General features: G+C 49.7%; 2 protein-coding genes across 10 annotated transcripts in view; both read right to left on the bottom strand.

The window, feature by feature from the left end:
• Positions 1-11454, bottom strand: part of PIGQ (phosphatidylinositol glycan anchor biosynthesis class Q) — a 38807-nt gene extending 27353 nt beyond the window's left edge. For 2 of the 9 annotated variants that reach the window (XR_008747235.1, XM_027791793.2), the window contains exons 1-2: positions 10611-10829; positions 5512-6212 (exon numbers count right to left, since the gene is read on the bottom strand). Coding sequence is in view for 8 of the 9 variants with exons in the window: in XM_027791793.2 (XP_027647594.2) it covers positions 5512-6212; positions 10611-10643 (734 nt within the window). In the remaining variant the exon portion in view is untranslated. The other 7 variants (XM_055804267.1, XM_055804271.1, XM_055804273.1 and 4 more) reach the window with 7 other exon arrangements.
• Positions 11455-11523: 69 nt separating this feature from the next.
• NHLRC4 (NHL repeat containing 4) lies at positions 11524-13461 on the bottom strand. The gene has a single exon (XM_027791794.2). The coding sequence runs from the start codon at positions 12928-12930 to the stop codon at positions 11845-11847; it is 1086 nt and encodes a 361-aa protein (XP_027647595.1). The 5' UTR covers positions 12931-13461; the 3' UTR covers positions 11524-11844.
• Positions 13462-13838: the final 377 nt, after the last annotated feature.

The following is a 13838-nucleotide window of genomic DNA, read 5'->3' as shown; positions in this document are numbered from 1 at the left end:
CCACATAAAACATTCAGTGGAAAGTTAAGGTTGTGCAACCAGAGACGGTGTCAACATATTGTCATTAAAGAATATTAGATGTTAACTACTCTCATAAAGTTTAAGAGAATTAAGGCAGCCTTTCCAGACCGAGACATTTAAAGCAGACAACCCAACCTATCATTTCCATTCTGTAAAAACCACATGCCTCACTTGCTCTTTCAAGGAAGCCAGAAGGCAATCCTGATTCCACCCTCCGCTTTGGGATACATCACTGGGATTGCACACTGCTCTGAGTCTCCAAAGGACTGGAGTCAAGGCAGTTGGATTCCTAGCAGGAACTAAAAACATCAGTGTGTCAGCAACGTTGTTCTCACACCAAATCCAAAACACAACACTACACCAACTACTACAAAGAAAATTAACTCTATCCCAGCCGAAACCAGGATGGTATCCACCCCTTATTCCATACCGTTTACGTCATGCTATACTTTCCAATACATCATCACCTTTTCTGTCTTTTAATATACACACACAGATAGCACTCCCTTAGTCTACGGGCATCCCCCTGAAAATCCATTGAGTTCATTTGGTCCATGACATTGGGCTCCATCTGTCACAACAGTCTTTCAAGGCAGGAAAGATGGTATGAGGTGTTGGATGGTTGAATCTTGAAGCCATTTTGGATTCTATCACCACTGCGCTGGTCTGGTTCCACCAAAGTTCATTCTTTGTAGTACGGCAATCGGAAGAGAGTTGCGTTCAGATCTCCAAATCCAGAGTGGCAGAGCTTGCTGCAACAAACAGCTGCATTTCTCCTTGCAGTTTCTGTCCCATTTCCCACCTCTTTTCTTTTTCTTCCACTTGATCCTTTTCTTCTTTATTAATTCCAAATTTCTTTCTTAGGGTCTTCATTTCCACCGTCTGTCAACTGCCTTGCCAAGGGTGACCAGCATTATGAAGATAATAGAACATTTAGCATTTAATTTGGTTTCAAAGTTAACATCCACATTAGGCTTGCAGAGGAGGAAATATTCACACTGTTCTTTTTTTATGACTCAAAGAAAAGCACTAAGTGACGCTCAATTATTTTTGGGAGTTACTTTTATTACCACACAACCTATAAAGATGGGAACAATGGTGATTTGTGTAGTCTAAAATGATACCATGGGATGCAGGCTGCTCAGAGAATGCACATTAACAGTACAGCAACACAGAGCACCATGTTTGTTGTGGGGAATAAAATCTGAGGCAGACATAATTTGGATCATTTCTTTCCTGTATGCAATGGTTGTTTCACTCTTTTTACAGTGTTTCACTGTAAAAATAAGTAAAACTTCTTATTAAGGGTCCAGGAATCTATGTTCACTTTCAGTCACTTCCTTCACCTACTCTTGCTTACTGCTTTGGCATGTTCCTTCAGTTTACATTCATTCCAAATGCTAAAATTATTCCTTGTATCCTGCTTCGCTTTTGAAATTGTACAGTTCTTTGGATCGTTAGTGAACATGGCCTGGAGATGTCCCTGCAAAGTGTGCATGCCTTCCTCAGATTTCATGGCCCCCATTTCATTTCCCCATGCCCCCCAGATTTCATCTGGGGGACTTCAGCCTGTTGGCCAGCAGCAGAGTGCCTTCAGGTCTGGCCTGGATAAAACACAGGATGGGCAGACTGGGGCTCCAGCTGCAATTTCTACATTTTAGACAAATTGCAAGTGTATGGCTCATTCAGAAACCCTGCTCGGTTCACTGTGGTTGCTACCCCCTTCCTCCTCCCTTCCTCCTGAGCCCTTTCAACCATCCTTTGTGTAAGGTTTCTCAGCTTAAAAAACAGAGTGCTGAAGTCCCCCCTTCCTCCTCCCCATACAGATTTCAGACACATTGGTTTTGAAATACACAGTGTACTGTGAATCATTCTTAATTTGAGGCCTCCAAATTACTCAGCTCTTTGTTACAGCCTCCCACCTTAGAGACAAATGAATGCACTGTTCCTCAGCTGACTTGTCAGGAGGTGATATCTAAAGTGGCGGAGGAAAGAGCACTGTGCAGGGGAGGGAGACACAGGGGGCACCAGCACTGGCCACTGATCTCGATGACCTGGGTTCACAGATGCACCGAGGCGCAAGTGCAGATGAGTTTTCTCTTCCAATTATATCCTAGCCCCGTGCTTACAAATTCTGGTGTGGCAAACCTTTGCTAAAGCAGAGAACTGCACTTGAAATGCAAAGCAGGGGGAAGAAGAAACACTACCTGTGTGATTATGTACAGACGGCTGAAGGTGAAAAATTACTGGTCAAACCAATAGCTGCCCAGTTCAAGCAGAAAGCAGCGGCTCTGGGCCCTGTGCTGAACACTCCCTGGGCTGACAGCCTCCCCACCCTCTCCCAGCCACGTGTGCCTCTTGCCATCCATTGCTGCTCCACGGCTCCCCAAGCTACAGGCAGCTACCCTGTGGGTCACCCACCGACCAGACACCCTGGGCAAAGGAAAGGACAGGCTGCTGCTCTCTTCTGCCCCATCCCCAGGAGCACCCCAACGCGTGCACCCACGGCAGCCTGCAATGGCTAAACGCATCGCCTTGATTGAACAGGATGGGCCCAAAGACACCTCAGAGGTCCGTGCTTGTCTGTGCTACAGCTGACTCTCTTCTCTTTTCACTTAACACCAAGAGGACAACCTCTATTCCACTTACACGCTTTCTCTGGAAAGTAAATACATACACATACTTATTTAAATAAAAATACAAACATACTGCAAAAAGCTCAATATAATAGTTGCAAGATGTACTATGGGAGCTCTCATCTCCAGGAGTTACTGCGGAGGAAAGCCAAAAATACTTCTTGCGTGGTCTCCTACCCCTATGCATATTGACTATGCATTGCCATAAATGCTCCCACTTGTTTACCACACAGTATATAGGATGATTTTCAGAAGTGCAATGGAAAACCAACCACGTAAAAAAACCCCAACCAACAACAAAAAACCCAGTGATATTGTGTCATTGCATTATTTAAGCAGCAGGAGATCTTTGGGGTGTTTCCAAATACAAATAATTTTAGCAATACATTAAAATAGCCTGCATGAGTAAAACTTGATTTTTCAATTCAGGTTTTTTTTCTAAGAGTGAGAGTGGATTTTTCAGATATCAGATGAAAAGCAGTCTTTCTGAGTCAGGATCACATGCAAATATTAAAGCTCCATTAACCAGAACCCCTGGCTGTCTTTTTGCTCCAAGCCAGAACCTGAAGGAAGAGTGCCTCCCTCCTTGATGAGGAATCAGAGGTCACAGTGTTTGTAAATAGACATTTTTAGAGTTTCTTGCCTCAGTACTTAACCACCCTGATGTCCCCAACAGCACACTTGAGACCTTCAGCAGTAACGGCAATCCCGCAGCCCAGTCCCTCTGCAGAGAGGATTGCAATGGCCACCCCTTAGCACAAGGTGGTGCTGAAGAAATGCCTTAATTTAAGATGTACAGGACTTGAGAGCTCGCGGTAAACTGGATGTCAGCGTTCACCTTCTGAGATTTCTAAGGCTGCTGCCCTGCTTCCCCAGCACAAATACACAACAGTGGCATATCTAAAAAGCCCCGAGCCTCTGCAGCCTGAGAGGACATCACTGACCTCTTTCTTTGGCTTTTGAAAGCTGACCATCCCTTAACATCACAAAGACCTGGGAAAGAATCAGGTCCTGTGACTAGAAGGAACAAAAACCTGGCAGATCTTTATTTTATGGGACATCCTGTCCCATTCCAGCACTGGGAGGAGGGGACTGGAAGGACACCTGCATGTACCATCTTGAACCCTCCCTGCCTTGTGTATGTTGGCACAAAGGAGGTTGTACCACACATCATGCTAGATTGAACCAAATTAAATTAAATGACTTAGGTCAAGCAGGAGGTTTGTTATAAAGCCAGATACTAATCTCTGTTCGCCAAGATTGACCTTTTAAAACACCTGTAAGACAGGCAAATATAATGCCGATACTATGGGTGAATAAAACAAAGCAGAAAAAAATCTGTACCTCCCAAGGTTATGGACAAGTTCAACCTAGGTTTACGTGCAGCAAGTCTCGCATTCTGCCTGCTGGTGCGTAGCTGGCTGCTAGCCTGGCCGCTGCTCTGGCTCAAAATGTCGGTAATGGGCTTAGGAAAAGCTGAAATCAGAAAAGCTCCTGATAAGCTGGGTACCAGATACCTGTGCCCAACCTGCCACACTAAGCTTGAACTCCCAAGTTATGCTTAGACTGTGGCCTTCTGGAGACCTGCGAGGCTTGGGCTTAACCTGATGCTAAACCTGGTCCAAGTCCTAGCACTGACGAAGGTGGTCACATCTGACCTTGAGACCAAGTGCCTATGCAGAAAAGGATCATCCTGTTTGTTGGTAGTCGCACACAGGCCACGGACAGCCAGACAAAGGACCTTCAGAGCTGACTCCCAGTCTTCCACCAAGCCACAAAGTTCTGACTTAGTTACCACTAACAACCATTAATGCAGAGTCAGCATCTACAGAGCAGTCCCAGGAACCAGTGGTCCCTGATTATATCAGGATTGAGGCTGACCCTAAATCTCTCCCAATAGAGTAATCCAAAACCAGACAGTGTTCCCTTTGTGCACCAAAATGCCTAATCCAGCTGTTCAGAAAATCTTTGCATATGAAGAGTTTCACTGTAATTTTTTTATGACAATATCATACAACTGGAAACCTGTTAGAAGACTCCATTCCCCATACCCTTAGGCTGTACTTGAGAAGATTTATCCATGAATACAATAGTAGCTGTTATCCAAATTTCATCAATTAAAGTGTCCCCTTGCAGCTTGGAACCTGAACTGCACTCCCTTCTCCGGCACAACCTCTTCAGGCAGGCTGACCACATGTGTTATTAAGCTTTATACACAGAAGCTTCTCCCCTTCAAATCTGCTCAGAATTCCTCTTTAGTGCAAGCACTTGCCACTCATTACATTTGAAGCATCCTATTCAGTGTCATGGTTGTGACAATGGGATTTCTCCAAGGATTAACATAGACCAGCATTCCCTGTAACCTGCTGTAAGGTGCCAAGGTTGCAACACCAGCACCTGTTAGAGACACGATGGATTTAGACACATATTTGCTGAAGTTTCACAACTGGGATTCATAGCAAACAGGGAGTAGGGAGTCCTAGTTATCGAGCCATTAAGGAGATCCTCATGTCATTCTGTCAGCCATGGAATAGCTGGAAACCCAGTATTTCAGCTGTGATGAAACTGAAGTGGGGCTGAGCTCCCCCTGCTGCAAATGGGGAGGAGGTAAGTGCCTCCCCAGAAAATGTCCCAGCCCCGTGAAGAGCTCTATCCTATCTGAGGGAGTCTTTAGCTTTGCGTTTTCAACAGAGCTCCTCAAACTCTAATAGCAGCTCGGCAGCAGCCTGTTTCCAACAGAAAGATTTTGGGTCAACTGTGTTTCTCACTGGGGTTGAGCAGGAACCCTGCAAATGCCTAAACATGAATTACATTTCCAGGCAAAATGTAAGCTGGCCAGTGTCACGTTACTTACCTGCTCCTGCAGATCCCAGAGATAACTGAAAGCAGGAATGTCAGCAGCATGCACGCAGGCACAGAGGCCTGCTTCAACAGCTCCACGATGATACTAGCTTCAACGCCATCTGACTGCCAGTGGGTCAGCTTAATGGGCCCATCATCGTACCTGTCTGTCATGAACAGCACCTTACTCTTTGCAACTGTGTCAAAGATGGCAGAGAGCTTTGAAGCATCATCTGCCTTGCGGTCAGTGGAGGCAGCTGTGTCCAAAGGGGGATGCAGATGGGAAAGCATGACTTTGCGCTGGTCATAGTACACTAAGATGATTTCTTCCTCCTTAGGGTTGTTAGAGTGTTTCTGAAGAGTAGAACAGCTCCAGAATTTGCTGTTCCCCTCTTTGCTTATCTGAATCCACGGCTCATGGGAGAATATTGTCCCAAGGTCTTCCAAGAACTCACTCAGACTCTCTTCTTTCTCCTGTTTGCTGTTGCTCCATGAGCCAAGCACAGAAACATTGACTTTAGTCACTCGTTGGACTTCACTGACATACTGCTTCACCTGGACAGGAATAAAAGGGAAATGGACCACAGCAAGGATAACAGCAGAGTTCTGTTCCGAGATCCACCGGCCGATCAAAATGCCACTCTCTGCTGAGGAGCAGCATGATGGAAAGAAGACTTTAAGTACCATGGCAGCAACCCTGGAACAATGGTACACCTGTGAACAAATGCAGAAATAAAACTTGAGAATGGCAATTAAATGCAAGGAAAATCTGAGCTGACCAAAGGCACTGGGGATGAGGACCAACCAAGTTTTAAAACAGTAAGTTCAACCACTTGCCGAACGACATTAGTGACAGCCAACAGACATACACACGTCAGAGAAGTATTTAGGAGGTTCCTGACAGTCAGCAGTTTTTGAAGTGAGGGGTGGCAAGACTGGACTTTCTCAGCAAAGCCCTTCTCCAAGTCCTGGTGCAATCTTTCATGACAGCACACTGATAAGCACAGCCCGCTGGACCAGCCAAGATTAGGAATCCATCCAGCCTCAGCTCTGACACTGGATGTGCTTGAGCACTTCCTAGAGAAGGGACATCATAGCACACCGTGATGTCTCTGGGGAACACCACCTCCTGTACTGACAATGAGATATAAGTTTATGCTATAAAGCCAGATAATGTCAGCGCCTCCTTCATCACCCACGACCCCAGAGCTGTGAGCTGTGCTCTGCAACAAACTCACTGAACAACCTTGGTCAGATCACTCATCTCCTCTTGTCTCACTCCCCTCATCTGGAAACAGAGATGGTAACTTTGTCAAAAGGGACCATAGTGATTAACTGATTGAAGTTTATGTAGTAGTTTTAATTCATTAGATACAAGATCCTAAAGAATGAAGAAGCACCTGTGCTTTATCAGTGTTCTTTACAATGTTTTTCTTCATATCATTTAAGAACACATCTCAATGGCTTTGTAAGACTTTACAAAAAGGAGCTTTGAGGCAGTTGACAATGTCTCTTTAAATAAGGTGGAGGTTTCGAACAGAAATATAATTGCAGTAAGGAAGGCGCTGACACAGAACAGTCGGCATCCGGCACCCGTTGTCCTTTCCTGTCCTTCAGTGCTTTGTTAGAGATGTGAAAACTCTGCAGGCCCCCGAGGCTGGCTCCTCTGTGAGGGACCCAGTCAGTCGGAAAGAGGAACACAGAATGTATTTATAACACGTAGAAAGGATGTGCAAGGTGAAGGTCCCTCGTGGTTTTGGTTTTCTCTTTTTAATACAGGACAATTGATCTAGTAAATCTCAGCACCTGGCAATTTGCTATGGCATGAGGCAGCGATGGGGAAGCAGCAAAGGCGAACAATTAACCTACTCCCAGCCCCACAGCTCCGCCAAGTACAGCGGTAGGAAATATCGGCTCACCTCACGGATGAGTTGTCAGCCCCTCGAGGCAGCAAGGTGAAGTTTCCTTGTTGAACAGCTCGCTCCTCTGATGGGCAAAGCACCACAGTTGCTGCGTTTGCAAGGATTAATGGTTTTTTTCCCTGGAACTGAATTTTCCCTTTTACTGCAAAACTGCAAAGCACACCCCAAGACCCCCCCTCAGACAGGCATACGGGTGCTCCTGAGGGATTCTGCTCACAGCATGCTGCTGGAAGCAGAGTCTTCACAGGTGCCGAGGGCACCGAGCACTGTCCCTCGCTGTCCCACAGACCCTCCAGCCCATGGCAAGATTTGGAGGCTACAGAGGGACTTCCATCCCTCTCTCTTTGACCAGAGGGATAAGCTTGGAGCTGTGAAGCCTATAAGGAAGCAGGATCTCAGAAGAACCTCAAATACTATGTGTTTTTCCAAAGGACTACAAGCCTCTAGCAGAAGGAGAACGGAAGTGGAAAGGCATACCAAAGGAAGGGTAGGAAAATGGCAGATGTGACAGCCTGGGACTGTAAGGGTGCAGGACACCAGGCATGGGAAAGTCCGAAGACATGCAGTACAACTGGGAAACGTCATCTTTCACTAGACAGTTTAATGACTATTAGACCCAAATGGACTGAAAAAGCAAGACATTGAAGCTCATCTTTCACTTCTATTGAATTAGCTACTTAATTAATGATTCAGGTATTTTTTGATGTTTTTTTCCTCTGGAAGACCACAAAGACATCGAAGGACACATCCTATCTAGAAGAGTTGCTCCTGACACACATAGGAAACTTTGGTGAAAATCTGCTGACAGACACAATTAATTACACTGATCCTTAAAAAAGTTTGATATAAAACATGTCATTTTGCTTTTCCTTCTTTTAGAAAGACTGCGGTTTGTCCAAGCGTACTGACCAAGATATTCTTCCCTTCACTACCTCTCCTACCTCCTTGCCTAACCCATTGTTAATGAAACATTATCAGGTGAGATGACATTTGCTTCATGATTTAGCTTTAGGTTTGAAAAAGGATTTTCATTTTTTTGCCCTAAGACCTACAGACATATTCCTAGGAAAAAGGAAATAAATTATATAAATACAGGGGCTATGAAAGGCAAAATAACGGATTGAACATGTTGGGAATGTACATAAACACATATGCTCAGGAATTATTTAAAATAATATAAATTTAGCTAGAGTGATAACATTCTAGCTACAGTGCAATACCAAAATATTACAAGTGAAGTTCACCAATAACTGCATACTCTAAAAAAGTGAAATTGAGCTTGGTATTTTAAAGAACCCAGAGATAAATGAGGAAGGTAAGTACCTGAGTGGGGTTTCTCAGTATTTCTGTTTTGATTCCCAAAGCTACCACCAGTAATACTGGACAGATAACCTTTTAAAGTTGATTTTTCTATTCTTCTTTTTCCTCAAGAGATGCCACAATTGTTTCAGAGTATTGCTACAAGAGACTTCCAGTGTCTCTGCACAGCTGTCCTTCTTAAAGGTTTGTTCATCCATTGGACATTTTGAAGAATTATCAACTGACTCTTAATCCAAACATTTATTTCTCACCAAGATTTTTTTAAAGATAGCCACAGTCATCTGAGAATACTTCTTATGGAGGAGAAACACTTCTCATGTTCATGTGAGTTTTCTCTCTTACACCCTTCCCAACCTTTTAAATGAATTAAGTTTTATGCAGCTAACTACACTGGCTATAGCTCAGGTTCAATGGTACCCAAGCACATGATCTCTCCTTTGGCTGCTGCAGATATGGCAGTGAAGGCTCCGATACAATTTTCAGGCTGTACAAAATACCTTGACAGTTGAAAACCAGCCCATCAACTATATGTACAGTGACAGGGCAGATGGTGAGTGGGGAGCTGGCCTGGGCGCTCAGGCAGCAGGGCTGGTGTTCCCAAACCCACAACCAGCCGTGCGTCCTACCTTACTCATTTCAATCGACTGTCTGAAATCTAAAGTTGACATTTTAAATGTCATCACAGTCAACAGTTTCATTGCTGCTAACTTTAACAGAAATATCCTACCAATATACTTAGTCCGTGCTCGTGAAGTGCCTAAAGCCTTGCCGACCGCTCATTTCTGCTGGAAATCCCCAGCTCTTCCCCCACTCCCCGAGATGCCACACAGCATCAACGCAACCATCTCGCCCGCAGCAAAACCAACAGCGGACAGCGCCTAAAATGCATTAACGCAACCAGCAAACGAAGAAAGGGCCCCAGGGCTGATTCATTTCAGATCTTTAGACAGAAAAGTCGAGGTGAACCGCGGGACGCAGCCCCAGCCTCACCACGCCGGCTGCCCCACGCCAAGGGGCGCCCACCCCGTGACAGGGCCGCCACGCCAAGGGGCGCCCACCCCCCGGCAGCCCCCCCCCAGCAGCCCCAGGGCCCTCGGCGGGGCTCGGGGCCGCGGGCCCGCAGCAGGCCAGCCAGGCCATCCCGGGGCAACGGGGCCGCCTCCCTACAAAGCCCACCAACTTGTTGCTCAGCCAGTTTTTTTGTGGTTTTTAAATGTGATCTCTGGGCATGGGTGGGCTGAGAGGCAGCAGCAGTGCGGTACTTCACCCGCCCCCCGCCACCCCTCGTTCAAGCCCAAGGCAGAGGTAAGCCCCCCACCCCGGCCCTCGGGCCGCCCCTAAAACGCCCGCAGGGCCCGGGCCGCGCCGCCCCCGGGCTGATGCAGCCGGTACGGGCTCCTGGCCCCGGCGGGGGGAGCCCCGGGCCGCTGAGGGCAGGCCTGCCGCCCCGCGCCCCCCCGCCACCGCTCGGACCGGCCCGCCGCCGCCTACCGCCCGCTCCGCCAGGCCGGCCGCTTCCGGGGGCTGTGCACCGCGCCGGGCCCGGCCGGCGCCGGGAACCGGGCTCCCGCGTTCCGCCCGCGCCGCTCTCCCCGTTCCCCCGGTGTTTAGGGCCGCGCCGCCCTGGAGGGGGCCCGGAACCGCGGCGAGGGCTGCCCCGGCTCACCCAGCAGCGCTGCTCACCGGCGGCTCGGCCCGCGCCTTCCGCCGGGCCCGGGGATGGGCGGCGGGGCCCGGCGGGGCCGGCCGATAGGGAGCGGCGCGCCCAGCCGCCAGGCGGGCCGTGCCCCCCCCTGCTCGCCGTTCCCCACGGGATCCCCTTGTCCTCACGGGACCCTGCTGTCCCCTGTCCCAAAGGCCAGGGGCTCACCTTGCCCCACAGGACCCCGCAGTCCCCGTCCATGCCACCTCAGCATGGCAGCAGCCTGTGGGTGCCGGTGCCCAGGACCCCCCCATCCAGGAGTTCCCCACCTGTGTCCCAGCAGCAGGCTGGGGAGGACACTGAGGGGGTCCCACGTGGAGAGGGAGAGTGGGTCAGGGGCGCAGGCCCCACGGGGTGGCCCAGAGGGAAGGGTTTGGGCTGTTTTATGTTGGGTGCCACAGAACAGGAGGTAAGGTGGGAGGAGATGGTTTTTTATGGGAGGTCCTGTGACAGGAGGGGATGGGACAGGCTCACCCCACTCCTGCAGACCCCATGGACCCCTCTGTGCTGCAGGGCTGCTCCGCTCTGCAGGGACAGGGTGGCTGTGAGGGCCCTTTAGGGCCGGGAAGGAGAGAGGGTCCTCTCGGGGCTCGACTGGCCCAGGTAGTGGTGACTGGACTCAGGTCTCAGACACCGGCAGAGGAGCCATGGAGCACCATGCCCGTGCCAAGGACTTGGGGCGGGGGGGGGCGACACGAGAACGCCCTCCCTCTGCCACCCCACCTTGCATGCTCTCCCTGGCCTCTGCTGATAAAGGCACCGTGTGCGGGACAGCAGCACAGCAGGGCACGCTCAGCGCCAGGCTGAGGGTTGGCGTGAGCAATTCTTAGGTGCCCACATGCAATTTACTCCATGCAGTAGTTGTTGCTTCCCTGCAGAGGTCAGGAATGCAGCACAGAAGGAGTTACCTTCATTTTACCATTCTACTGAATCTCCTGCAAGCCCAGCGTGCCAGGGAGAGCATGGCTGCCAGCTCCACCTGCCCTCACCGCTTCCCGTTGCGCTCTGGCATCAGGAGCAGAACCGCGGCCACATGAAAACGGTGTGCAGGGAGGAGAAATATTTATATTATCTTTGCAAAAACACACAAGATCTCAAGGGCGGGGTGGTGAGTTTGCTGAGGCACCAACGTGTGGCCAATTCTGAGTATCTCAGTCCTCCTTCAGCTACTCTGGCGGGTCCAAGAAACTCCGAGCTGGTCTAGTCCTTGCTTCTGCCATCTGGAGAAGCTGGAGGGCGATAAGGCAGTCAAGTATGGGGACAATGCCTGGCTGTGGGAGCAGTGGAGCTCACAGCCCACCAGCAGACCCACAGCTCAGCGGGGCTGCAGTGGAATGAACCCCAGTCCCTGCCTGGCTGTGAGGCTGGGGTCACTGCGTCGTGCCCTGGGGCTGGCAGGGCCTTAAGGGGACCTCACACAGTACTTAAAGGCTTTGATGCAGTTCTCCCCTGTGTCTGCCACAAAGAGGTGCCCAAAGGAGGAGCAAGCCACACCGGCAGGCCTCCGCAGCCCTGTGGACACCAGGCAGATGGGAGCCCCGTGCTCTGGGAACAAGTGGACTGTACGGCGCTGCTCGTCTGCCACCAGGATGCTGCCGTCCACGTCAACACAGACCCCGGCTGGGTTGCCAAACTGGTGTCCGTATTTTCTGCTGAGGGAGCAGAGGAGCTTACGGCTGCTTGTGAAGACCTTGACATCTCCGCACTCCTCGCTTACCACAAAGCCTCCACTGGGCGCTGGGCTGACATAGCGAGGTCCCTGCAGGTCAGGGACTGAGTGGATATTGAGCATCTTGAAGGCATGGTCCAGAGCAAAGCTGTGGACTTGGCCTTGTGCATAGTCTGCTACCAAGATCTTGCCCATGGAGTCTACTCCAATACCCCTGGGGGAACCAACCTTTCTGATTTGTATCCATTCCCCCTTGGAAGGGCTGGTGTGAGGGTTGAACACCCAGATGGCTCCATTCATCATGTCGGCTACAGCCACCATTCCCATCCGAGTTACAGTCACACCTTCTGGCAAAAAAGTGCTGCTTTTCTTCCCCATTTGCCAGCAGGGCAGGGACCGCAGCGTTTGCCCTGTGCTGCTGAGGACATGGACCCAGGGAGCACTCTCAGCTGTCACATAGATGGAGCCATCCAGGGAGCAGTGGATTCCACTTACTCCCCCATAGCGGCTGCCAGTGGGATTGGGGATCCGCTGGACCAGGTTGTCCTGGCAATAGTGGAGGAGGTTCTTAATATTGTCCAGATCTCTACACAGGCTTTTGGCCTTATCTGCTAGCTGGTGGACTTGGTGCTCTGTCACCATGCCCATGCCACGCTGGCTGCTCAGCAGCGGGCTGGCTGTCTGGAGCGTGGCCGTTGACTTCAGCTGGAGGGTGTATATGGTTTTCAGAAGCTTCTCCTTTTGCTGGCTGGTCTCCAGAGCGTAGTCCATGACGAATCTCTTGTCCCTGTTTGGGGGAAGCAGTAGGACTGTTACCATCCCTGCCTGCTTCTGTGTCTGGGGACATGATCTGAGCACAGGTGCTTGCTGTCTACCCAGGGCCAAGGTGTTGGTACTAGTCTGGATTCACACCGATGCAACAGAGACCAGATCTCAGCCCTGCTGGCTAATTACGTGCTCAGGATATAAAGACAAACAGGGACCATGGCACAAAAATGAGTCAGCAAGCTGGTTCTGCAGCTGGAGGAACCAGCCAAAAAGGTCCATCAGCTTTGACAGCGTGGCTGGTGCCAGATCTGGCCTGAGGATTTCTGCGTGAAGGAGAGCTCTGTGTGTAAGCACACTGACTGGCAACTCCACCTCTCCAGTTCCCAAGATCAGTGGCTTCTCTCAGGCCTTTAATGCTTCCTAACCCTATTTTCTGTAAGCCTCATCTCTCCAAACCATGCTCAGTCCATGCTAACACCTGAGACACTGAGGATGACTATTCCTCTGCTCCCACATGGCTCAGATGTCACACTTGGCCAGGGTCTTTACTAAGGACAGCCCCCTCCCCATCCAAATAGGTTATTCCTGAAACAGCCAGTAACTTGTCAGGAAGAAACAGCCAGTAACTTGTCAGGAAGAAAGGAGGTACTGCTCTGAAGGACACATTCAACTTACATGATTTTTTCAGACACAAGAGCCACAATAACTACAAATTTTTTTGTCCTCCTGTTTTAAAACCATAAGGAATGAATGAGCCCCCCAAAAGGCAGAGCTAACAGCCCAGCTTTGCTGTGTGCTCCCTGGGGGCTGGCTGGACCACAGCACGTAGCACACAGCCAGGAGCTGGTAAGAGAAATGTGGCCTCATGTAAGTTCCTGGAGAGGCAGAAGTTAACTCCGCTTTAAATGTGGTTATAATTAGTATTATAATGGACACACTTGGCTGTTCAGAGTTGTTTG

Source organism: Falco peregrinus, chromosome 5 (genome assembly GCF_023634155.1).
Source record: "Falco peregrinus isolate bFalPer1 chromosome 5, bFalPer1.pri, whole genome shotgun sequence".
Taxonomy (NCBI): Eukaryota; Metazoa; Chordata; class Aves; order Falconiformes; family Falconidae; genus Falco; species Falco peregrinus.
This window is presented reverse-complemented; position numbering and strand designations above follow the sequence as displayed.